Genomic DNA, 27833 nt, shown 5'->3' with positions numbered 1-27833 from the left:
TTTACAACAAATGATACCGTTTAATTAAAAAGCTTAAATGAAACAAAAAGCAACCACTAAAAAGACGTGGTAATCATACGCTTGCTGCGAGCGAAGCGAAACATACAAATAGTTGAAAATTAAATGAACAAAAGATGAAAGCTTTGCAAAGCTCAAGCACAAAAAATAATGGCTTATGGTGAAATGATTTCAACGGCTGGCCGGAAAATAACCAAATCATTACGAAACCATGGCATGCCAGCCGTTCAAATTTCATATGAATGGTTGCTTTTTAGTTGTGCTTTTTACCCAGCTTCCATGGTTGCCAATTTGATGCCATTTTTGCTTGTTTGGGGATCGGATCGGCAAAAAACCAGCTGACGGTTTTGCCCCTTTTGGCCGATGGGTTTGTAACGATCGATTTAACTCCCGTGGGCATATGCTGCCCATATATGCCCGGTGTTAAAATGCAAAAAAGTCAAGTTTTTGCTCCGCTTGATTTTTTGCCCTCCTCCATTAATATGGAATTAAAAAGAGGCTTACCAATGATGGTGCAGCTTGGGATTTTGATTTTTTTTTTTTGGTTTTTGGTTCAGTTAAACCTTTCTTCTATCGGAAAGTTCCAAAGGAAGGGAGCGAAAATAAGCGAACACGTTGATTGCGATTCATTCGATGAAAATTGCTCCCTCCTACTCCACACCGAAAGTAAGCCAATTTGAGAATCGATCGAGCTTGGTTCTTTCTTTCGTTGCGTTACGTTCTCTCTTTTGCAGTTCGATTTGCAGCCGAATGACAGCCGTCTGGAAAGTTTGACCATTTCGTGTCGTTTCAACGGTTGTCATCAATTTCCCAGGCGACACCCCAATTAGGTGGTGGAGCAGATTATGCTTTCCCAAGCACTTTTGTGCATTTGAAGTTGGCGGTTGTTAAATTGCATAAGCAAAAGCGTTTGACAAAATTGAATGAAATATGAGGCCCGATTATTAAACACAAACGGAAATGACACAAGACAAGTGCGTCAAGACAAACGGAAAATAGGTATGCATTTTGAAACCGTTCTTGTGACAGACAAGTTTCGTTAAATTTTTTCTTTCGTTAAAGCTGTGTCGATGTGTCAAAATGTTCAAAATCAAAACAAAAAAACGTAAACAAGTTTATTTAAGACACGATCGTTTATCAAGCTAACAATCCTTGTTTAAAACATCGAAATGATTTTATCCCACTTCGTATGTGACGATAGCGGCAGTGAAGAAGAAACAACGGTAGATCTGGCAAAACAGCGCCGACTGCTTCGAAGTGTTTTCGACCCGTTACAGCTTTATAACCAAGCGTGAGTTAAGCATACGGATCATTTGTGCAAACCGTGTTATACATGTTTCATTTCGTGGTTGTTAATTTCACATTTAAGAAAAAAATTCGTGCGTCGAAGGAAATTTTCCTTAACATTCTGGCGGAGATCGAGCCCTCCGAGTATTTGTTATTACTAAAAGTGTATGCAGTATTAGATGTGATAATTTCATGTGCGTATGCTGTTGGTTGTTGAAGCAGCCACTCACTGAAGAAGTTGCTGGAATCCAATGCTGTTGAACACACACCAGGTGCGTGAGCCCTTCATCTTTCGACTACCATCGAAGAACAACAGAGGAAGGAAATAACAGCAGCTTCTTAACCCAAAACAGCATCACGTTACCAGTATCTCCAGCTTATCGCCATTTGATGGATATGGCAGTACACATATTTTTATTTAAAATGATAAAATTGATTATTTCTGAAATAAAATACTTATTTTTTGTCGTGAAAGCAACAGCAAAAACTCTGTTGTTGTGTTTTGTCGGTCAAACAATCTGAGATTGGCGCCTTTCCGTGACAAAAAGCTGACGGAAAGCAGTTTGACAATTATGGATTTCCGTTTGTGTTTCATAATACGTATCTTGGTAGTATGCTTGTGAGTTTGTGTTTCGTCAAATTTTTTTTCCAACACACAACACAAACGGATGTCATAATACAAATCTTCCGATTTTGACAACTTGTCTTTACAATTTGTGTTTAATAATCGGGCCTATGGTGTCGAAAACGAGCTACCAAGTAAGAAGCATAAAAGGTTCAACACAACCCACGAACCTGCTTGGCATTTTAAAGACAGGTGACAATTACAACAGCTTTTCTTTGCCACTTCTAGTTAGATTGTTTCTCTCTTCCTCCTATGAAACTCCTACAATTATGTGCTTAGCAAAAAACATAATCCTAGCAGAGTTAAAAGACCCCCACAAACCAAGGGATGTGGCTGGGCTCTTCTTCAGTTCATTGATGATCGGATTTCCGAAAAGGTGGATCCCGGCACGCGATACGAAAACGCCCCACGAATCAGCCACAGGATTTGAGTTTGAGCCTTGGACAATTTGTTCCCTTATCGATTTGGAGGGATGCGCTTGTTGTTAGTTAATGTTTTTATCTCGCAGGACCTCGACAATGTGGCCCCAACAGTCAACATCATCCCCGGGGGGAAAGGATGCCTTTCTTGATTGTAGTCGTATGGCGTTGCGTCAAGTGTGGTACTGGCAATGGTGGAGAGAAGATCAACGAAAAAAGTTGATTGGGCAGAAAATTGGTAAGCGTTTTGGCTTTGGAAAAAGGTTACACATACGCTGGACGCAGGCACGTAATGTCGGTTGAGGCGATAAGCTTCACTTGGTGAACGATAAATTTTGATCCACCGAATGGGTTTGCTGTGCGTTTCGTGTTTTGATGAAGGCTAACAAGGATATGTATCGAATTAAACTTAAATTATTAAGAAGTTATATGTTCCACTTTAAATTCAATGGTATACAAACATAGTTACAAATTTAGAGTCTCAAATAGTAATGGAAATAGTTCCATAATTATAATTACAGCTGTTCAAGGTACCAGGCGTCTCCATATTTTGAAAAGCGTTAGTTTATTTAAATTCCGTTTATACACGCAGAAAAAACAATGGGATGGAAAATTTTCACGAAAAAAAATTGTAGAATTTTTGTTATTTTTAGATTCATATTTGCACACATTTGGTCAAAATTTTGTTCCAATTTGCACGAAGCTCCAGCGTGAAAAGCAGTTCAGTTCATGGTGTTTCCATTGTCTTTGGTTTTCTAAAATGAGTTGTGCGTGTACATAAAACACCTTGGAATGTGTTGGTACATCCCAAACAAAGCTTACTTTTTTGCAAACATTTTTTCACACTCTTTCGATCCATTTATCGCTCCCTGGCATTCTGTGCTTACGTATGTGACGTTAGACTTTGCAGAGGATGTAACAGAAACGATTCCTTGTGTCTGTACATCGACCCGCATGAATGCGAGATTAGCACCAGGCAACACAACGAGACGCGCAAAAAGGTTCCAGATTGATTGATTTGATCGCACCGTAAATGACATTATCTGTAACGGGCCCTGTCTGACAAGATCAATCTTCACGAGCCGATAGATGCTGGAGAGGAGCAACGCGGCAGAGTGATAACAATCGCTCGTTGTTGCTTCCCGTTCAACGTTGAGAACAGGGAACAGAAATGTTAATCAGAATCTTGATGGTTGTACCTTCATTTTGCATTAGTTTGTTAAAGTTTCATGTGTAGGCGAGTGTTTCGTATTGATTATTTTTAACATGTTATGTAAGGTTGCAATATTTTTGTTTAAATATTTACTGAAAATTCAAATGCAGTTCGTTTAGCAAACTCAAAACCTTTCTACTACAAGCAAAATTGTTAGAAGTTGTAAAGTGTACAATAAACGTCGTTATTTTCGCATTATTTGAAACGATAAACTGTGGTTTTGAAAATCCAATACACACCTTTTCAAAGCCCCAACTATTCAAGCAGCAACCCTTTTGTAATACATGCCGGCAGCAAAGTATCGAAAGAAAATCCATATTTCATAAACTGAAAGATAACGGCAACCTTTTAACGCACGGTTGGCCACCAGAATTTGGGATGAAACAAAAGCGCACCCAAGAAAATCGAGACAATTGAGTCCGCAGAGAAAGCGAGCAGCTTCCTTTACCTCGCCATCTTCTGCAGACGCGATGAACTGGTAATAAATTTCCAACCATTCGAGCGTTTCACTAAACTGACCGTTCGAAATCCACATGGACCGTGGGCCTTCGCTTGCCCGCCTCAGATCCTATTCGGTACGGAATCATCACTTATCGCTTTTATCACTCAATTCACCGCACAATAATGAACAGCCCGAGCAAAGGAGCAGTGCTTTTGCACGAAGCAGCAAGCTTTTGGATAATCTTTTTGAATTCCCTCTTCCTGCTGTGCCACTCAATGACTGCAGTTCATTGTTTTGCCCCGGAGGGAACGAACGGTAGGCAAGATAACCGCACAGAGCGAAAAGAAAAAAAAAGTTGAAAAAAGCCTTTGACACTTTTGCGCACAGGTAGAAGAAAAAATTTAACAGCTATTCTTTGTTATGAAAGCTTCTAGCAAACGGGGTTAAAAGGTGGTAGAAACCCCACTTTAAAAGACCGAGCAGCGTTCCGCAATTGCACATACTTTTATCGACCATTCTTGCAGGGGTTACTTGCTACGTGCGGACGATGACATTCCCGTGTGCGACTATGTACTATCTGGCAGTGTTTGGAGCCTTTATCTGCCCCAGGACGACACGACACCGTACAGTGAAGCAAGAAGGCAATGAAATGGAGTTGATGGTGACTGGCGGAAAATGCATTGGAAGGTAAAATATTGCCGCCAGTCAATAAAAGGTTGAAGCGAGTGACAACGCTCAAAGCAATGCCACGCTTTTCATACACCTTTCATCGTCCTACAAAGTTGTGGCGCATGTTTCGCAAGACTATGGTTACATTTCATTACTTCCAGCATACTGCAAGTACTGTTTACGTGCCACAGAAATGTGTTCGTTAAAATTGCTCAAAGATTTCACGCAACATCGATTGAATTCTTTTGCATGTAAAATGCCCCAAACCTTGAGTCACCTCCCCAAGCAAAGGAATGTTTCCCTACTGCGAATCTCCCGTTCTGTGGGACCCTTTTTTCTCCTTTCGACGTGTGAAATGCCAACCCAAACTGCATACCAAACGGGAAAGGGTTATGGTAGGTTAAAAAGAGCTTAACTGCCAACAGAACAGGTGTGTATTTGTTTCGGTGTGTGTATGTACAGGGAATAACACATTTTGTCGCTCTCGCCTCCTGAAACGCTTTTTATTCCGGCTGGGCAGCGCAATGGCTCCCAGAAGAAGACGCTACAGAGCGTCATCGGTGCTTTGGATGCAAATTAAAAGTAGAAAAACATCCTCCAGCTAGACGGGAACTTGTGTTGTGCAACACGAGCCTAAGGTTTGCGGGCAGATAGACACGCGTGTTTTTCGGCAGCAATTTAGGAGCAATTTTTGGGATGCTTTGAGCATGCTGAGCCTCTTTGCATGGTAATCTTATTGAAATAGTTGTACAAGAATAAAATCCCCCCGTTTTCCTCCTCTTTTACTGTCGGTGAGGAAGATGAACCTGCCGACAACGTTGTTCTTGTGCTGTGGCAACGGAAATGCAAACAAAATCCCACCGCTCCAGAAGCAGGCACATGCCCCCCCGTTGCCTGCGTTGCCTGAAGAGAATTTGAGACGAGATTTGTTGTGTAATGTATTTTGCCATATTTCTCGTTTTACATTCAACAGCGCTTCTACAGCATCAAGTTGTTTTACAGTCATTTATATTTTTTCGCTTCGAAGAGCTCATCCAGCGTTACATTTCATCGTAACTTGTTAAACTTGGGTAAACTTCCCGTAGTAATGAAATAAGCAAACGGTAAGGGTAACAAACCAGGACCCACCAGAACTTACCTTCTCAATTATGCAAACTAAATTGATTGTTGATCCCATGTCCACGTGCAGCTCGCCGGAACCGAGTATGAACGCTTCCGGGACGACCACTTGCAGGTTCACGAAATGCGAAATGATCCCGGTCGGCGTCGAAACCTGGAAGAGTAAGATAAAGAGAAAAGGGACGTCAGTGGAATGGGAATACGAGGTCATCATGTAGAATGTATTGAATGCTAGGGGTACATTTAAACGTGTTCGTAGCTTTTTTTTGGGGAATGATGATAACGGCCTGCTTCACGAGAACAAGAGTTTGTTTAGTAAAGAAATACAGGATTATACTATCGTATGAATTACTTTGTCCAGCAAAGCAAACTGCGGCCATGTTGGAAATTGTGGGAATTTGTAAACCTTCTACCGTAATGTCATGAATCGTGTAGTTTCGAGAGGAAAGGGCTGCAACCTTATCGCAAGGCTTTAGATTATTTTCTAGGGACTTTTGTTTTCTCTTGGCGGTATGCTGTATAACTTACATTGCCGTTTGGGGAATTGGTGCTGCCGATGCGGCACTGCAGTAGCACGGGCGTGTGCAGTACAGAACAATAACAAATTTGTGTACCCCTAGCTGACAGGCAGCTTTTTCCCGGCATCCATCCTTTCAGCGTTGGAAAGGGGAGTGTTTTGTCGGCTTTCTTTTTCCCTTGCCTACGTTAGACCATGTTAACGGGGATGCACTCCAAGAAGATTTAGCATGTAATGCGGGTCCAAATGATAGAATACATTTCCAGCATATCTCATCGCTCTCTAGCCCTGTGATTCGCTTGATGGCAAAGAGAGACCGACGTTTCGGCTGCATTTCCCAGGAGAGCGTCCCTGTTGTATCCTAGCGCTGAAATGTACACTTCACCGAAAGGATCATGCATATTGCCCCACACCGGCGGCGTACTGCGCGCTGCACTGCAACCAGGCTGTGTGACGGTAACATAATTTATGTGAAAACGTGATTGAAATACGATCGGAGCATGTTCTAATCCAATCAGCTTGCCCGGAGAAAACTGCTACCTTTTCTTAGACAATTGCGGCAAACTATCCAGGCTGTAGGCAGTGTGTAGTGTGTAGTGTGCGTGTGTGATAGTGCTGGTTGATCGTGCTCAACTGCACTGCACAGGGGGAATAGGAACAAGGAACAAGGTTGGAATGTAATTTCATTCAATCCTCTTAACATATTCCAAACCGGCACGGTTCTTTCGATAGGCTTAGAATAACTCCATCTTTAACCACTTTTTATAATAGACTTAAAACCGACCGGAACCGACTGCAGCGCTGTTTTCTCAGCATCGGCAACTGCACCAGAAGTCGGCAGTGCGTTGCCCGGAGGCTTAGCATGCTTAGCAAGACGCAAGACACAGGCCGTTTGCTATCATCAGAAGCAATCGTCTCCTCCGGGAGGGATTTCAAACAGTGCCCGCTCGCCATCCCGGCCAGATGGAGCGAAGGATTTAGGAATAAGTAATTATTCTAAGTGATTTGGAAAACTTACACCGACGAACGTGAAAGCCTACGGGTGTTTGATGCTGAGCCAGTGGTCACTGGCGACTGTTGCGCACGGTTGGATTGTGGATTATGATTTATTAAATGCAGCTCCCATCCCGGTGCGGGAGATTGTTCTGTGATTTAGTATTTATAGCGCTTGTCATGGCCGTTACGTTAACCTCAGGCAGTGGGCAGTGCTGCTGCTGCTGCTGCTGCTGGCATGCTTCTCCAGCAACTACAGTCAACCAACCATTCCAAGAGGGTAAATGAGGTCGCAAAAGGGCAATTCTGTTGAAATGAGAAATTTGCATAAACTGAAAACCACTTGCTTTTACACCGTCACCGGCACGAGCACAAGTAAGACGACCGGCTTTGGTGGATTGAGATCGATCGTGCGCTTCTTGCAAGAAATGCATCATCCCCGAGCTGACGTTCCTGCCTGTTCCTACCAGCAAAGGTAAGCTAATCAGGCGTTGTACGCAAGATCACTCACCACAAGTCCACAACACACACACACACACACACACACACACACACACACACACACACACACACACACACACACACACACACACACACACACACACACACACACACACACACACACACACACACACACACACACACACACACACACACACACACACACACACACACACACACACACACACACACACACACACACCACACACACACACACACACACACACACACACACACACACACACACACACACACACACACACCACACACACACACACACACACACACACACACACACACACACACACACACACACACACACACACACACACACACACACACACACACACACACACACACACACACACACACACACACACACACACACACACACACACACACCTATGCACGACCTATGCAACGGTTGTTTGCGGTTTGTGTGCGTGCGTGTATGCCCGCTCCCTTTGACCTTTCGAGCAAGAGCTTGATGGTCATCTGCTGGATGAATAAACCAGCTTACTGTCCCACCCCACCAAATGGCCCTCCGATTTCTGGCCGAAATGTTGCCAACCGATGACCAATATCTGTGCAGTGGCCGGTGTAGCCGTTTAAAGCTTCCAGGAATGGACGCACTCTGTAGATGGCTATTGATTTGCTGGCTTCCTTTGAAACAGTGAACACACAGGGGAACCGATTCGGACAACCCGGACCCGGACAACGGTTACCTGTGAAAGTGTCCATACGCTTGCGTGTGACGCGTACGTTCGTCGGGGCAGGAGGTGTGTTTGCTTTTCGGAGCAAACGGGTAGAAATGTTTCGAGAGAAATGTTGCGAAGCGAGAAGTAAGTTGTGCTAACTTTTCCAGGAGTTCAGCTAAACAGCCGTAGGAGCCGAAGTAGATTGACTTGTAAGTCAAATATTTTAATGCATTATTTATGCAGATGTTTACATTGCCCTGTGCCCTCCATTGGGACGTGTTAGCTTTTGCTTTGCAAAGGGGGTACACTGATTTTTTTTCGATACCACTTGTACGAAGAACAAATCAACAGAAGAGTGTTCAAACGACTCGGTTGTTTTTAATCGTTCATCTAGGAACGTGTGCTTCGGTTGCAATAAATAATTATTTGGAATGGAGCAATGATGTTGAGGTTATTTCATTTTCAATCTGCATCGATATTTTGTGAGTTTCGGATTTCAAGCGGAGTTTTTTGTGGTTGTTAAGCCTTCTGATAGGTACTGGTATAGATGATAATAATTGAAATGATAATCCTATCATCCTGTTTCTGAGCTCTTTAACGATGCTATGCTTGGTTGGATTATATTTGGTAAACTGTTGTGAATAAGAGTCAGCAGCAGAGTAGCGTTTGCCAAAAATGTTTGATGTGTAAAAAAAGTGCAACGAACATCTTTCAAGACAATGTGTTCTTGCGCAATCTCGCAGAGTTGGGCTGAAGAGAATTTGGAGAGTCGATACAATCTAGAAATGAACTCGAGAATAAATTGTGCACAAATGAACTCCGAAAAGGATTGCAATTGGTAAAAGAATGCAGTAGCAATAAAAACGTAAATTGAATAAGAGCTATCAAAACACAATGATTAACAAAGTTTTGTCATTTGAAAAACATGTAAAATACTGTTTTTATGAAAGCGATAGTACTGAAACTTGATATATAAAGATTCATAAAATGTAGGGACATTTCAAGGGCGGTCCCGTGATCCAGCCGTATACTCGTATGACCATAAAATCATGGACGGCTTATTGGTGTTCAAATAGATAAAAGGGATAGCCAGCATGGCACATAACCTATACAACATTTGAACAAGTGAACTCTGGAGTGAATGACTCCGCGTCCGACTTCGTTTTTAGTTAGTCTGATTCTGACAAAATCGGAATTACTAGCTCCGCCCGGAGTTGGAGTCGGCTGGATACGGAGATGGCCGGAGACGGAGTTCTTCTGAAACCGGAGTCATCCGGAGTCGACCACAATCATCCTTAATTTGAAGCCGTCTGATGTCGGAGTTTCGCGAGAGTCAGTCAGTATTGGACTGGAGGTGGAATTTCATTTCGTTAGTTTTGTTTTGTCTTTCGCTTTGCATGTGCACTTAGTAAGCGAAGCGTTTTTGTTTCAAGAATAGAGCCAACAGACGATAGCAACGCTTTGCGACGGAATTCTTGCACCGGCCATATCCAATGCCGATACTTAACGACCTTGGCCGACAACGACTCCTGATGAGTCCGGTTTGGCCTCGGGACGACTCCAGAAGGACGCAAGCAGAATGAGAATTCAGTATGATTCTTTAGTTGTTCTACACAACCTGAAAAAAAAAGCAATGCTAAAGGATGACCCGAATGGATGACACGCACTTTGTCAAACTCGTTATAAAAGCTCCGTGGTTTAGCTCATTATACTTGTGAATGGTAACTAATAATTGAAAAATCAACAATCACTCAAGAGCGTGTATAATGACCACAAACTAATGTATCTCAATAAAATGAAAAAAAATATTTTACACAATCTAATCAATTGTTTAAAACAACTCTTTATAAGCAAACAACTCTTTGATACGGCCTGCAGCATGTTTATGTGTTTTTGACAATTTATTATTTACATTACAACGAAAGTAGCAGCACAATGGGCCACCATTATCAGCTGTACACATAAATTAGTGCGAAACAATCACCGGGCACAATCCATTCAACGCGCGATGGCACCTCAACAAAGGCTCATCTCTCCCAGCGGACACACGGGCTGGCTGGGCTGGCGTGATGAATCATGCAGCCAGGTTGCGCTGTCAGTGTGTTTTCGGTTGCGCATTCACAACAGCACAACAAATGGGATTTGTTACGTGCCCATAATAAGAAAGCCAATGTGCAAAACCCCTTTGACACTTGCCCCTCCCGCCATCACCAGCGGTGCTCCCGCTTCCATTCCCGCTGGCCGTACAAAAGCGTGCATTAAACATTATTTTCCACTACAGCGTTCCATTGTTGCCGAGCGGCGCACAATGCATTGTTTCGTCTCGCAGCAGCAGCAGCAGCAGCAGCTGGTTGACTTTACCGTACTGCTTATAATGTTTGTGCGCAAAAAGTTACAAAAGAATCGGGTATCGGTATCCATCTTCCCAGTCGGTGCATGTGGCTACGTTCCGGTGTGTGTGTGATTGTGCGATTGTGTGTGATAAAATGTAGGGCTTCAGGAGCAATCCTTTTACCCCCGGCTGAAATACACTCCGGGGAGAAGCAATGCAACAATACTGCTGTACCGTCCTCCCCAGGAGCAGGTTGCATCCGTGGCTGAATCGATTTATCTTCTCACACCGGATCTCACAAGCGGTGGCTTTTTTTTTAGCCTTTTCCCACCCACCAAACTCGGCGGGCGGTGTGAGGAGCTATGTTTTGTGTGCGTTTGGCTGTGTCTTCTACTACAGCTTTGGCCCCCGTTTGTCCCCGTTTACCGATTGGGGTTCGATGCACACGAATTGATTGAACGCACAAGGGGACTTCCCCACCCCCGGTGAGCCGTGTTTTTGCCCGTGCACTGGCAAAACAATGTCAGCTTTGTTGATGCTTCATTATGTTGCGCCCGGTTTGCCGGTTGCGATCGCGCGATTCGGGCGGATCTTTCATTATTTTTCCTCGGTTCGCTCGGTCCACCGTTTGCGCCAGCTCGGTTGGAAGCTCCACTGATGCAAACGAACGTGAAGCTGCAGCAGCAGCAGCAGCAGCAGCAGCTGGGAAAGGACTCGTACCACACGGGCCAACTAGCGCTTCCGTTCTGTCCCCGGGTCTCTCGTGGGAGTGTTCGGAGGATTGTGGGTCTTTTTTTGCATTTTTCACCTCTCCTCTCTCTCTTTCACACGCTCTCTCACAAACTGTCGCTTCCCTGTGAGTACGCAGCGGCAAGAACAATAAGGTGTTCGCTGTGAAGCTGCACGTTTGAAACGACGCTAGGTGGTTGCTGGGACCGGTACGAGCACGAAGACCGAGAGGCATCAACATTGATGTGCTTCAAGACCAGCGAATCGCGATGGCAAACCATCCATCTGCCCCCAAACCCGTCTCGCCGCTCATACTTCATTGGAATTCATATGGGTGGAGCTGGGTTTGCGTGGCGCGCCTGCCGTCCAACACAAAACAAGACGACGCAAAGCATTGTGTGGGAACGTAAACTCTCATTCCCAACGCCATACACACACACACACACACACACCCGAGGGGTGGTTCCTTCCCCGGGGGAAAAATCAACAGGGCCTGGAGTTAAAAAAAACTCGGAAAACAGCTTCTTTTGTGCACGCTGCAGCAACCGACAGCAGCAATCGCCGACCACAAAACTGCCACTGCACGTCACCGTCCTTCCAGTGTGTGTGTGTCTGTCTGTGCATGTGTGTGCAAGATAGTAACCTCATTGTGCGCCATTGTTCCCACGTGTGTGTATGTGTGTGTGTGTATGTGTGTGTGTGTATGTGTGTGTGTGTGTAGCTTTCCTTCGGGGCAGTTTCTTGCGGGCGACTGCTGCAAACCAGGGACGTGTTTTGCTTTGCTGTGGCTGTGTGTGATGATGAATAACATGCTACAAAAGTGCGTCTCCCGTACCACTCCCTGTCTCCTGTATGAAACCGACAGCTGGGGTAAGCATTTCTCCCACGGCACGGCACGGTTCACGATAATCAGGACGCCCGGGTGTCCGGATGGCCCACATTTGCTGCTCATCCACATCAGCTCCAGCTCTTTTGGGGAGCTGGGGAGCTCCATTTTTCTATTTCAACATTTTCAAATTCACCGGAAAATTTCTACCCCATTCACCCCCCCCTCTGCAAACTCCCTCCGTTACTCTTTATCTTTCTTCTTCCGTTTTCCATCCTGCCCCTTTCCGTGGAATTATTTTCTTTTTCGCTTCTGTCTAAAGAAGACCGCTTCCCTTTGCTTTTGTTGATGGATCTTGAACAGCGGAAAAACGACAACAATGTATGCCTTGTGGTCCACGGTATAATCATGCCCGTGCGCTCGCATTGTTGTTATTATTCGTACCACACACACTCACACATACACAGTGGAAAAAAGTACCATACACCGGCCCGTTTTTCACGTGCCACAACAGCTTCGTCATTAGAAGCACGGGGGATGCACTGGCTTCCTCCGGCTCGAAAGATGAGATGATTGTAGCACGGCACTTACTTTGGTTCATGGAATGGAATAATTACGCCCAGTGATGCACGAAACGAGCCCCACAAGTGGGCCGGGCTAGTAGTAGGGGAAGCCCGCGCGGTTCCGAAAAGACTTTCAAAAAGTACGATGGTCGGAAGTGATACTTCCAGTGCCACTGGGGATAGGGAAACGGAAGCAGAAACGGCACTCTAATCCATCGGAACGCATCAAACCCACGCAGGCCAAGCCCGGACGTGACCGGTCGGTCTCGGACCATTGTGAACAGGCGCAGCGAACACATGGTTTTGCACTGTGACACATTATGCACAATGTAGCTCTGTAGATGTGAGATATTCGCATAAATCGTGGCTGTTGTTTTGAAACGCTGAGGTTGCTTTTGAAGCTTTATAATAAGTTGTAATGCTTTTCGTTGGAATTGTCTTTAAAGCAAAATTAATTTTATTAAACAATGTAAATGCTTTCTCTTTGGTACCAGAAAAACGCGTTCCCAACGGTTCGGCGTGTCACGAGGGAGAAATAAATATGTCATTTCCATGAAAGGATTGTCGCTTTTGTTGCTCAAAGAGAACGTTGCTATCTAAAGCGCATTGCAGCATTGGGATTGTGCAATATGTTTTGTTAATTGCAAAAACTAATTTTTGGTTCTAAATCCAGAGAGTTAGATTTTAAACATTAATCATTAAGATGTTAAGAATCTGAATTGTTTAGTTGAGCATAATAAGGTAAAATGTTTTATTCAAACACACTTAGTCCTGACTGTTCGTTCAAAATTAAGAAGGGAGTTTCAAATACAGGTCTTCTTCTTCTTTGGCTCAACAACCGATGCCGGTCAAGGCCTGCCAACCCACTTGTGGGGTTGGCTTTCAGTGACTTATTGATTTCCCCCCATAGTAGGATAGTCAGTCCTACGTATGGCGGCACGGTCTATTTGGGGCTTGAACCTATGACGGGCATGTTGTTAAGTCGTACGAGTTGACGACTGTACCATGAGACCGGCTTTCAAATACAGGTATACCCCGATATACGCCATTCTCGATGTGCGGGATTTTATTAATTTGACAGTCTTTTGAGCAAGTTGTACTGATTTGACACATCAAATGTCAAATGCAAAATAAATTCCCCTTTATTCGAAATTTTAAAACCATTTTAAAGGGTACCACATTGTAATCTTCAGTTGAAATCAGATCAAATAACTAATTTAGTGGCCAAAATCTACCAGTTCAAGCAAAATCATATGAAAATTAGCTAAAATTTGACTGAAATCCTCGAAATTCGACTTACGCTAATAATTCGAGATACGCTATTGCGGTTTTCGGTCCGTATTAATAGCGTATATCGGAGATTTCCTGTATACGAATGAACCACTGACAGTCGTTGCAGCCAAATTGTGGCTCAAAGGCATCCATTTTTGGCAAATTGCATCAGTTTTCGCTCTTTAGGCTTCAATTTTTTTACTTTTTACATCAAATTAAAATTTACAAAATAGGCATAACAATGGTTATAACCTTTTTTTAATAAATGCAATTACTAATAACTTAAAGTTGACCTAATAATTCTACAGTACAAAGTTTCAGACATTACGTTAAGTTTTGTAAATAAAGTGATTGATTTACAGTCAAAAATGGAAGCCCTCGAGACAAAAATTGGGCAAAATTGTGGCACTCTATCAAAATTTGATGTTTTAAAGACAAAAACAGGTAGGTTAGAGTCAAATTTTAGTGACAACGACTGTATTTAATTTACCTTACCTTTGGGCGCAAAACCGTTTATAGCGCCGGATAAGTAGCTTTGTGTTTATTCGTTAATCTTATCTTAATGATATTGTATCTAGTCTATAATTTATAATAAGTATTCGACAAAACGTGATAGTCTTTGCTATATTTTAGCTTAAATGTTTACAAAATATATTTCATTTCAATACATGAGTATGATAATTTTAACCAAATTGCTCTAAATATAAATGTCAACTTTCGTTTGGTTCTAAAATTTCAAAAAGCCGACCTTCCTGTCCTACAAAACCGTGACTTGGTATCCCGGTGCGAATAGGATGTTTAAGCTATGCAACCACATAGATACCACCATGAGACAAGACGTGGTTTTGTCCTTGTGGCGTTCGAGCTGGTGTGCCGAAAGGTTCGTCGAACGAACGAATGCCGTTACCGTCACGAAGCATACTAAGTAGCGCCGACGGACTTCCTTTCAACGCTTCCCTTGGGAGCGCGGCACCAAAATTCCCGCAGGGATAGAAAGCAAGAGAAATATTATCATTATGATAGATACGTTTGCTTTCAATGAGTGTATGACGGAGAGGGAGAGAGAGCGCGCACGAAAGAGAATACGAAAGAGTGATCTACGTTTAGGAGCTAATGCCCCTCTGGTGACGTACGCAGGAAGTGCAGGTAAACCTGGCAGGAAGGAAGTGGAGTGGATGGTAGAGGACGGCTCGGCCGAAGGACACCAACATCCGTCATATCTCGGGGTTCGACAAATCTCGGAGGGCTCCATTTCAGTAACGATGTCAAACCGTGCGGCGTACGTGATGGATGACGGCTGAAGTGTGCCACGCAATTCAAGTGTGGATGTGTGTATGCGTGTGTGTGTGTTTGTGTGATGAGATTGCTTTTGGCCTTGCCCGCTCGGTTGGATGTACCACGCGCGGTGCAGCGCTTCGCAGGTTTTACCGCCTAGAAAAATAGCATTTTCCACCCTTGCGAGCCGGCACCGCGACAGGAAATGGAAATGTCGTCCAAAACGCTCGTCATACGTGTGTGTGTGTGTGATCGTATTTGTGTAGTGGTACTTCCAAGGCTCGGTGTGATTGAGTTCGAGGCACATGGGGTGTTTGCAGAGTGCGGGCGGTTTCCTCTGCACGGTACGAGCAGTATTTATTTTACCATTATTACGGACCATTCTTGAGGGCCAGAGAGAGAGAGAGTGAACGAGCTACAAGAGGAAGTGAGTGGTGATGGGCTTCCATTGGTGCTTAGATTGTAAGGAGAACGCAAGCAGCACAGTAAAGAAGACGCTTGCTATGCTTGTGATTGCTTTAGCTTTGTGCCATATGAGCAAGTAAAGCGTTGTGGAAAGATTAACCATGGAAGCGGGAGAGTTTTAAAACTGTTTTAAATTGAAATTTGATCCAGGAATTCGCAAAATCGTAATGGTTTCTTGTTCTATTTGCACATTTTGAACAATTTATTGAAAAAAAATTGTTCCGAGTGACCTCTTTTACATTATAAACTGTCACTCAACTGTTCAACTACAGTACTCTTAATAATCGTGTATAAAACACTCTTACTTCAACTGTCATCTCACAACTGTTACCTAAATTTCACAACAACTTTAAAATGAGTTTTATGATTAAAAATCCATTTTTATACGCTGTTACTTTATTTTAATATTTAAAAAAAATTAATACAATAACACAAAGCTTGCGGGCCCTTGCAAGGTACTCCATTGAGTGCAGATTTGAGGAAGTATTTTACCCACATTCATCCACAATTCATAAAAAAGGAAAGGAAGTCAACATTCCAGCCGGCACAGCTCGTCACTCGAACCCTCATCAACATCACGTTACCTGCAAAAAAAAAACATCAACAACAACAAACGGTGCTACGTCACTCGTATCCAATAATCCAACGACCAACACCGCCTAAACGGCATCCACACCCTTCATTCTTTATCCGTTCGCTCCCTAGTAGCTGCCTATCCCAAATGTAGCTGCCTAGCCCAAAGGAGTAACCGTTTTATCTCATTAAAAATTTGGCACCACGTTGCCGCTGCGCCACCATCTCGGCCGGGGATGCACCTTTTAGGCGGCCTGCTGGTTTGCGCTTACCATTTTGCGCTGCCATTTCAACTGTGTGTGTGTGTGTGTGTGTGTGTGTGTGTGTGTGTGTGTGTGTGTGTGCGAGCGCGCCTTTCTTTACCCACTTTTCCACCCGAACGAGTTATCGCCATCTCACCTGACCGTTTTCAGCCAGGAATGAAAAAGGGTTCCCGAATGGTATGTTTTTTTTTTTTTGGTGTGTGTGATAAAAAACGGAAAACTCCCTCCGAGCGGTGCAATCAGATCCTGCGCCGATTAGTTTCCGCTGCCGTATAGAAAAACTGGCGGGAAATTGCAAACCTCTCTCGAAAAAGCTGAATGTGGTCGAGCCCCCGAGCGGTGTGATAATCGTCACCATTCAGCACACCCCTTTCTTTCGGATTGGCCATTCCGGGCGCATCCGTTTGCTTTTTAAATTTCGGCATGACGCGGCATTGGTTTGGGGTGGTGGGTTTTCTCATTTTCCACGCTCACGCCCGCCCCGGTTCCGGAAACCGGGGGTTCTGGGCCACATTTTAATGTCGATGAGCTTTTCAAAGCGCGTTTCTTTTTCGTGATTCTTTTCAGCAAACCCCACTATCAGGCGAAGGATCGTCGGCGTGTGAATACTATGACTAGTGGCTGGTGATGGTATGGGTACATTTCGGTCACGGGGAAATTTGTATTGATGCACCGGGACGAAAACGTCCTTCCCGCGGCCCGCTTTTCTCGGCGCAGTCCCTCCTGCACCTCCTGGTTGGAGGTTGATTTTCTTTCAATTTCACCACAACCTTCACCGGTAATGGGCGATTTAAAATGCCATTAAATGGATTTAATGAACTAAATTTTGCAACACCCTACCTTTTTTCGTTTCAACGGAGAGAGGGTTGGAAAGAAAGTCCACCTCGGAAAGAGGGAACATTTCACCTCGACGCCGCCCCATACACTCTCCCGCTTCGTTGGCTTGGGCTTTGACTTTTCAACGCTGTCGGACGTCTTTGGTCCGCGTGCTTCTTTGCAGGCAATTTTCGGGCAAACCTTTTCACCGTCCTCGAAAATGCTCCGGGGCTCATCAGCATGCCGCTCGCCAAATTGGATTCGTACGAACGGTGAAAAATCCCACCATTACGTCCACACAGTGTGGGCCCGGCTGGTGGGAGGCGAAACGGGGCAAGCTCTTCGAACCTGGAACCGGGGTATTGGGAACTTGGGCAAATGGTTCACTTTTTCGTCAGCGGCTCAATTCTCGCCTCGCAGCTGGAGATGGAAACGCTTGGGCATGGGCGAAGGAAAAAGAGGAAAAGGATTAAAGGATTGCTCTGGCAGTGCCGTAGCAAGAAAGAGCGCTAGAGAGTGAGACAGAGAGAGAGCGCGCAAATGCGAGAGAACGAAACGCAAGGCGGCATAGTTTTGCTGATAAGTTATTTGGTTCACTTTTTATGAGGTTATTAACGTGATATATGAGCAGGAGCTGAGCGGTAGTTTTTCGAGGTCGAGTAATTTTTCCTGCCCGCTTGATGAGAGGGGGAGGGATTGGTACCGTTGGTGCGTGGGAGAAATGGGACGAATAGATGGTGTGTATTGTTGGCTTTCCTTCCATTCGCTTCACTTTGTCCCAGGATACGTCTTCCGCCACAACGCTAACCCAGAAGCACTATTCCTGTGCCATCGAAATATGCACAGGCACACACACACACACACCCTCATATAGATCACACATTCACACAAACACACTCATACATTTCCAGCAATGTTTGGGCAAAGGAAATGGTCGTTTTATCCCCCCCCCCTCTCATCTACACACACACACATAACCAAGCTTCTCGGAGCGCTTGGTAACGATGGCAAATTGAACGGGGTGAAGGGTGGGTGGGTGCGGGCTGCGGGTGTGCAATTTTTATGATGTACCACGTGTAATCTAAGCCATCATGAATTTTAATCAGATTACCCGTCGTAGGTGTTGGAGCGCACGCGGGATTTGAGTGCTTTCATTTTGGGGGGCATAATGGCGTATCTTACGGGAGCGACTGCTAGTCTGGTGGCAGGCGAAGGGGGGGGGGGAGAGGGGGAAAGGGAAGTAGTGTGCACGATGGAAGATGATATCGAAGCGATGAAGGTTTTGAAATAGCGCCAGGGACGGCAAATTGAGCTGTGATTTTGGATGTAGTGATTGTTCAGTGCAGTGCGGATTTGATTGCAGGAGCGGACTGGCACAGGAGCTTGAGGTTTTAAGGAAAAAAACAGTTGGTGTTAATTATTAAATTTCAACACCATTCGCCGTCTGAAACGTGTGAATGCTGAAATGGCACTTTCTGACTTGTGTTTTATGACAAATATGGCATCCGAATGTATGCCACATCCTTCAGTAAGTACAATCCATAATTAAAATTATTGAAAATAGTTAAATTTCATTCATTCTAGATACACTTGTTGCCAAAACTCAAGTGTTTGTATTGCCACTTTCAAGGTTATAAAAAGATAAAATTAGAGATTAAGGTTATTAAAAAAAAGTAGTAGCATCGCAACATGAGTAAAAGCAATTCAGTAAAGCTGGCAACGGTCTCGAGAAGTACTACAACGTAGGCCTTGCAGCGATAAAAAAAAAACATAAGATTTACGACGGTCTGATAGCACCAATATGTACTTAATACCAGTTTTATCCCTAGGTTGCTCTCTTTCATGGATTAACCGCCCAACTTCCTGCAATTCCTTTCAAAACACGAACAATTAACAATGTAGTGCTGTGAAACTCGGTAGGCAGCAAAAATCACGCTACGATTCTTCCGCTTCCACAGCTTGCAGTGCGCATTAGTGCCCCTTCACTGGAACCATATTAGCTAGGCAACCGCACATCGCACTTCTAATCGGTGGTTTTGTGTCTTGCCGCAAAGCTCACACCCTTGCGCGTTTGCTTCCGGGTCATTGCACGGTTTACAAATTGATGGCGCATTTTTCGGTCCATAATTCAACGGGTCGGTAATCGAGCACGAAGCTCTATGGACTCCAGCAAGTATGCACGAGGTAACGCAGTTGCGGAACAATCGAAACTCGGTGAAGGACAAATAATAAAACTATGGTTATTAATGCCGTTTCAGCGCCTGCCGATTATATTGAATAGTGAAATCGGTTTATCGGCAAGCTTTGCCGTGGGACGCCTTTGTAGCGTAGGCGCGTCGCAACAATCCAGTGCTCAAATTTATTCGTAAAACCACTTCCACTGTTGGTTGGGTTGAAAGGGCTGCGTGGACTCTTGAAAAGGTTCCTACTTTTCATCATCCACTTATCACTCGAGCGACTCCAATAAATCCTTCATTCTATTGTGCACTTGTACCCGGAAAGGCACGTGAAAAAGTCTCCTAGGTGCAGCTGTACAGTGCACAGCCTATGGAGTGACAAAGAGCAATTGCCAAAGGGGCAACAACTTACCTCGTTGCAGAGGGATTCCATTTTATGTTGGAAAGTGTGTTTATTCAGATATAAAATGTACAGCTTGTTGTTTATATAAGCAGCACATCTCGCTTTTTTTGTGTGAGATTCAATAAAATATAAGTAATTTATAGGGAGGCCTATGTTTAGCAACTCATGTTCAGATTCACTTGATTCCTTGAAGCGCTATAAACAGAGGACATTCGTGTAATAGTGATCATTTGCATGAAATGCTGCACCTCAAAAATCTGTTCTAATTTCATGTTTTCTGCTTTACATTATAATATTTTTTTCCATCTACTCTTTCTCAACTGTCCGAAGCGCAACAGTTAACAGATGGTTACTCGTGCAAATATTGCATGCTTTTGTTTTATTAGCAAATATAAAAGATATAGCCAACAAATCCCTGCCCCTGCCAAGAAAACCGATAGCGTAAATATGCTTTAACGCGCTCACGCCGTCCCGAATGTTTAAAAAAGATATAAAGCACGGCCAGGCACCTGGGCCAGAACCTGTTCCGCAAAGCTCCAAAAGTCCGCTCCACACAACACCTCTCCAATGCACTCGCCAGTTTAGCCTCTTACGGTATGGCTTTTCCAAGACCAACACGGCCGGTCTACCGAACGCAGCAGGCGGCGTAAATTCTCTCGTGAGATTTATACCGGCAACGTGTTGAGTGGCATTAATTACCCCGTGACACACACAGCGGTCGGGACGACGAATGGTGAGGGGCGAAGGGCTGAGAGCGAAATTTGTGTTCGTGTGTGTGTGTGAGTGCCGGTTTGAGCATAAAACTTTACGCTCCAATGGCAAGCGCCGCTGGTGACAAACAGAGGTGAAACCCATTTTTCATGACCTCGTAACGAATGAGTGTGCTTTTCCGCCGGGAGCACACTTTCAATATCGCTTTTCCAAGCGCTGGATGCAGGCTGCTGGCTGGGCAAAAAAAAAAAAGCTCTCATGCGTCCTCCACCCTCACTCAGCTTTTAGCGCTTTTGGTTCATTTTCGGCTAGAAGGTGTTTAAAATTAGGTCGTCCCGCGCTTCTGCCCGGGTCTGCTCAACCATGTCTCCCCCCGCCACGCGAAAGGCTTGTTTAGGCCGGCTGAAAGGGTGGTGGCATCCAATATGGTGAGCGGTTGCTGCAAACTGCCGCTTGAAATGACAGTCGTAAAGCAAAAAAGAAAAGGTAGCCGATAGCATCAGCGCCCCAGCCCCTCCCCATCAGTGACAGTGTGTAGGTTAGAATTGGTATAATTTAAGGCGAGGGAATTTTATTGCATCCGACCCCCCATTATTCGCTCCGGTCCCGTGCCCGGCAGCAGGGTGGCGCGGTGGAATTGAAAATGGGCCGGCGCCGGAAAAGTGGTACCCTGCTTTGCGAGTGACAATATGGTTTTAATTAGTTTGTTTATTTGCAGAACGTGTGAGATTTTTCTTTCCGCCCGAAAATCAGCCCCATCCGCGCGGGCCTTTGTGCGGGCGGGTTGCGTTTGATATACGACCGACCCCCGGTGGTCGGGGGCGGATGGGGGCTTTTCATGATTGCGTGCTGTGCGTTTTCCAGCCACAGTTGCTCTGTTGCGGGTTTGTGTGTCTGTGTGTTTATGCGCACTGTGTGTAGGCGTAGGTGGTGGTCTATTTATTTTGCACTCTTTACCATTTTCTGCCGTGGCTCTGCGTGGGTTAGCTTAAGCAACCCGCCTCCCACCCACTTGCCCCCTCCATCAGTGACCGTTTTATCGGAGTGGCAGTGCTGTGAAATTGTTGTTAATCTTTTGCGAGGTGCAATTAATGTTTTAACATCCAATTTAGGAAAAATCACCCTCGGCTGCGGGCTAATTGGTGCACGGGTGCACACTGCTGGGACGTCCAATTTTAATGTATGCGTGGCTTTAATGGTATTAGTTTTTTCCCTTTGCTTGTTCCCTTTGATCACGGGTTTGATTGATAGACAAAAGGGATGCACATAATATAAAGAAGAATGTCAACAATGCTGCTTGGTTCCATAAAATAACGATTAATACTATTGACATTCATGATAGGCATTAAATATAAAATAATAAAATAGAAAACAATAAAAAAGCATTTATGTGTGGATGTTTGATGTATAGAGCGCAGGCTACAGATTGATCCTCCACACTCACAGCGTGCTTCTGATGAGTTTGTGTTCATTAAAGACAATCATAATACCTCAATCATTCGTAGATATGCGAAACAGTTTGTGGTTATTGCTGGTTACTTAACTGTGTAAACAAATATATAAGCAAACATATTTTAATGCATACTTGAATGTAATTTCATGTGAGTGCCACATTGGCCACAAAGGCGTAATCTAGCTGACATATTTAAACGTTTATAAACACTATTCCGAAAGCAATAATGCATTATAGGTCTATTTTTTGGTTTTGAGTATGGTCGTTAACAAATTCATAGTAAACAATTGTTGTATTAAATATTTATTTTACAAGTTACATAATAAAGTAAGGCGAATAGTTTTCAAAGTGGAACATTACACGTCCTCTCAGCTGATGTTAGATATCCTTCAGTGGATGTCTGCGAAACAGCGTGTTGTTTTCCATACACTAATTTTCGTAAAGCGTTTTGTACGACTACCCTGAAAACAATACTTAGGAGGATGTATAGTGGGGGAGTAGATGTACCAAACTGCCAAACTACAAGACACATCAATCAAGGAAATCTTTATATTTCAAGGAGCTGCAATTGTATAACAGAATGCCAGCAGCTGAAACAATAAAAGATACGAGTATGGTAATTGAGTTTAAATGCAGATGTGCTGTTTGTGTTAAACAAGCCTTATAATTAATATATTATGTGCTATGGTATGTGTCTTTGTCTTATGTTAGTTATGAACTGCACTTGTCATCCTTGATGATGATGTTATAAAAAATAAAATAAAAAATGCGCCAAAAACCGTTTAGAGCTCGCGCGCGTGCAAGAGGGCGTCTACAATATCAAGAAGGATTGCAAGATGTTTTGTTTATTTGTTGGTACTATGTGCGTAGACCACAGAATGAAGTGTTTAGTGAACAAGCAAGTCCGACATTTGATTTGTCACCATTTGATCAAATTATGAATTAATGAATTAGTTGTTAAATTAGGGAATGAAAAATTAACAACACATTACAGTAAGATGCCTTCATCTCGCTCAAACCTGTTTTTGAAGTATTTAGAGGAACTCTTTGTAGCATATCTGCTATATAGAACTTAGCTATCGACATCTATTGACTTATCATTCAATGAGTTAAGTTTTGTCCCCCTGCTCAAGGTAAGGCCTCTAAACTCCAACATTTCCAGAAAGAGAAACAGCCTTCACAGGTTCAAGCCTTCCGCACCAAGGACTTGACTAACTCTAATAGCACTCCGTAGCAAGGACATGACTAACTTGAATAAATAATAATAACTCGCTGCGTGGTACTGAATAAGTGGTACGAAAGGCTGTATAGGCCGGCAAGTCCGCTTAGGACGGTACTCCAAATAGAACAAGAGTCATTAAACACATGCATCCTATTCACTAAAGAGTAGTCAGAGTAATTTTATTTGTATTTAATGGTTGACTGAGCCATTCCATTTTGTAAACTCACTATAGAATAAATAGCAATGAATCGTAAGGATTAAGAATCAAAAGAATAAGGATGATTAGTTGCTTGTTTTGCACACAATAAACTGTTTTGTGCGATAATTAACCACAAGAGCAAACTCCGACTATATTATTATTCATCTGATTCCATTCTCACCGACCGTTTCCAAGACATTTCCTCTTTTTTCTATGCTGTACACTTGACCTTCTGATCGACTGCTTCCAACAGTGTCATTCTGGCCACTGAACCGAACACATCACCCAATGGTACACACTGGAATAGCTTGTCAAATTATCAACTGATTCCCGTGCTTGCTGGGCGATGCTGGAAATTTATGTAATCACCCGCGCAAAGACAAAGCCCCAAAGCGCAAGGGATACGCTTGACTAAATCGAAGAAAACCGAAACACATCCTGCCCCAAATGTCGCGGGCGCACACGGTTCGGGACTTATGAAACAATTTATGATGACAGCTGCCGAGCCGTTGCCAAGCTGCCACTGAAAACATGTTTCGATTCAACCCCATCGCAAGCAACGCGGTCGGGGGTGGGTGGCATTTTCCGGTGCCGTGATTCGGTAGGAACATGATACGGTTAATAAATTAGACACGGTCGCCGATGCTTTACGCAAAATCGAGTGCCTCGAGTGGGCTACAACTGTGACGATTTGTTTTTTCCCCCGTTGGCGCCGCTCCCTTCCCGCACGCTCCCGCTGCTGCTGTGTAAGCGGTGTGTTTCGCGATGGCCAACCCATGCCAAAAGGGCTTACCGCGGTCGGGAAGCTGACTAGTCGCCCGTTCGTTGGGCCGCGTTCGAAGGCAACTGTGTTACCGTGTTGATACGGTTTTTGGCGACTTGCTGCGGCATGCCACAATGTGAACCCCGGTCCGGTAACCGGGCGGCCATAAATTAGGCGGCATTTATTCGATGTCACACAGAACGGTTGTACATTTGTGCCGATCGATCGAGCAGGTCTCGCGCACTCGGTTGCACAGAGCGTGGAGCAGGCGTTGTTGTTTTCTTTTTTTATATGTACTGCTCTTGCTGGGCTAATGAAAATCATTGCTCCAATAGCAGCAGCAGCAGCAGCAGCAGCTGTACTTTCTTCCGGGCAAACCACAACCGTGCTGGTGGTTTTCTACTGTGGTTTTTCGCTTTGAACGAATATTTAATGATGGAACAATATTTATCCAGAAGCCGGCCCGTCATTGAATGCAATAGTCATCCGTTGCTGTTGGTGGTTCATTAGAGGGTATCTTTGTGTGTTGCTGTACGTGCGCTTGGGAGTGTGAAGTAACATTTGCCTTAATTACCGCCGAAAATCCGTAACCACCGGAAATTATCGGATGATGTTCTGGGTGCTTCTGCCCTTGCATTTGCCGGCACGCACAGCAGTCTATTGCCTTGCAGCAGCAGCAGCAGCAGCAAGCCGGCTGAGCAGTGTGTTCAGTTTGTGTTGTTTGCACGTGTAGCGGTACAGAGGGAGAGAGTAATTTTCGACAACTTTTAGTAGCAGCGATACCGCAACCACAAACTGCATCGAATTGGTGGTGGCTTGAAAGTTTTGCACCAAACAGTGTTCGCCTTCGTTTACGCTCGGGCTGGGTGGTGTTTAGCAAGTGCTTCAAGGGGGCCGGCAACTGCAATGCTCATTTCGATGTGGTTTTCATAGCGAAGTGGTGTTAGACAGTGTAGTTATGTGGTGTTTTTTTTTGTTTGCTGGAATTATTTATCGTCTTAAACCAAGAGGATGCAACAGTGGTTAAGGAAATTTGGACAAAATGTTTGGTTTTTCTTTTCTTAAACGATGTTTGTTCGAGTTTTGTGGATGTACTAAAATAATCTATTCGAGTTATTTACTACCTTACTTGATTAAAAGTAAAAGTATAAGAACAACTGATCCTTAAATGGCATTATAAATATCCTTCTCAATATCCTTACATTTTAAACTAAATTTAATAAACATTACTTAAACCTAAGAACTGTCGATTGAATTCCTCAGAAACTGATGCACCAACTTAAAGCTTTAAACTTTGAGTAACGCAAGTGTTGAAACATTATATAACTATATGTACGCGAAAGCTAACATACCTTAGCACTGTAAGAGTTAGTAAATAAAGTATACTTATTCGGCCTTCAGCAAACTGTTACGGCTAGTAGAAAGCTTTATATTTAGTATAATTTACCAAGATCGAAAACAACCTCCGTGCTTCAAAATCAAATAGCCTGCTCATGTCCATGGCTATTCCCATCCATTGTGCTCCCATTTTCAGACATTACTACAACCTTTCGCTTGTGTAAATGAAGCCTCCGACCGAGTATCGCCACGACAAAGTAACGATTTCCCTTTCCCCAACCTAGGCGTGAGGAAATGTGCTGTCAACTGAAGCAAACTGTCGAAAAGTGGTGCCCACGACGGGGAGGGGCCAATAAAGGGCTGCCACTCGGTTAGCAGACGACAGGAAATTTCACCAACTACAGCAGGTTTAGGGTGCCATGTGCTAAAATTGCTATCGCCACCGATAGCGTCATCCCTTCGTTTTGGTGTGCCATTTTCCGAATTGGATTCAATTGCACTTTCAGCAGCACACCAGCTACAACACTCGCACACCGATACACCCTCTCCCACTCTCTCTCTTTTCCGTGCAGTTGCAGTGCTCCCTATCCACCGGTGTGAGCTGTAAAACTGCGTTGCGTTGCTAGAAAAGCTTCCCCGGGCAGCAGAATGTATGCAACCATTTAAAAACTTTGACAGTTAATTTAATTTACTCCCTACCTTGTGTGTGTGTGTGTGTGTGTGTGTGTGTGTGTGTGTGTGTGTGCGAAACATATATCTGTGTGTGAGCTGGTGAGCATCCGGTCGGCAGGGGGTGGGGCATGCAATGAAGCTTGGTCGCTTCCGCTTACCCGAAGGTAGCAGCTGACTCAGCAGCACACAGTGTCGAGTGGGTTGTAATATTTCACCGGTTGTCACTGGGAGTGTCACGTGCCCGAAACCGGCCCGTCGATAGTGCGGTTTGTTAGCGGAGGAGCGAGAGCACATTGGAGGACTGCGTTAAAGTTCACGAACACGTACGAAGCCTTTACTGTGCGCCAAACCGACCGGCAAGAGACAGTGTTGGCAATGTATTCGTGAGCGACATCCATCATGGAGCCAATGGAGTTCGACGTTCTTGCTCAACGCAGTGCGAGAGATGAAAATCCAGGTTTGGCGTTGACAGTGTTTAATAGATATTTCAAGCGAAACTTTTGGCTAAATTAATATTTAATATCTAATCGTGTAATATCAGTACCGATGAAATCAAGCATAGTGCCTTCGGGAAGAAAGCTATTTCTACGTGTCGTGTTGGAGTTCTGCGTACTTGGTGAACTAGATAATGCTGTGATTTTCATCGTTGACATTCACAGCAGGCCAGGAGCACAAGAGATCTTTTCTGTTATATTTGGGTATGATATTGGAGTGGTATACCCTACTGTAAAGTTATTTATTTCAGTTATTAAAATCAGAATTTTAGAATGGTTTGAAGTATTTTTTTAAATGTGCCATCCCGTACTTTTATAAGCACCTACCCAGGTGGTTCATACATTTTTATAAAAGATTTTGCATCCCTAAACTAAATTGCGTATATCTTTGGCTATAATTATCATATAGACCTCAACATTTCAGTTAATAATGAGTAAACTCCCATACCAAATATAAGATCTACTCAGGTTGGTAATTATAACTCTCATAGGTGTAGTTTTGATTATAGAGATGCCGGTTAAAACAGTACTCTCCATCCTTTTTAGGTTAGCGGATCACTTTGCGTTGAAAATACACTTTTCTGCGGGCCACATCGATCGAGGACATGCGTTTTGTAGATATAGTTCAACGGTTTTTGATCGAAAATATGTTTTTATCTTATTCTAGCCATGCCTGTTGAATACTTTATCTTTATGGTGGGAAAAAATTGAACGATACGGAAAGTTATTAGCTCTTATTTTTCAAAAATAAATAATTTCATGTACTACATCTGTTAATGCCACGGA

General features: G+C 43.9%; 1 protein-coding gene across 7 annotated transcripts in view; it reads right to left on the bottom strand.

The window, feature by feature from the left end:
* The window catches only part of LOC121591716 (zwei Ig domain protein zig-8), a 207823-nt gene that overhangs the window by 36105 nt on the left and 143885 nt on the right, over positions 1–27833 (bottom strand). For all 7 annotated transcript variants that reach the window (XM_041912557.1, XM_041912559.1, XM_041912556.1 and 4 more), the window contains one exon: positions 5812–5946. In XM_041912557.1, coding sequence (XP_041768491.1) covers positions 5812–5946 — 135 coding nt within the window. The remainder of the gene's footprint in view (positions 1–5811; positions 5947–27833) is intronic.

This window comes from Anopheles merus, chromosome 2L (genome assembly GCF_017562075.2).
Source record: "Anopheles merus strain MAF chromosome 2L, AmerM5.1, whole genome shotgun sequence".
Lineage (NCBI taxonomy): Eukaryota > Metazoa > Arthropoda > Insecta > Diptera > Culicidae > Anopheles > Anopheles merus.
Note: the sequence above shows the minus strand (reverse complement) of the source record. Positions and strands in the feature narration are given on the sequence as shown.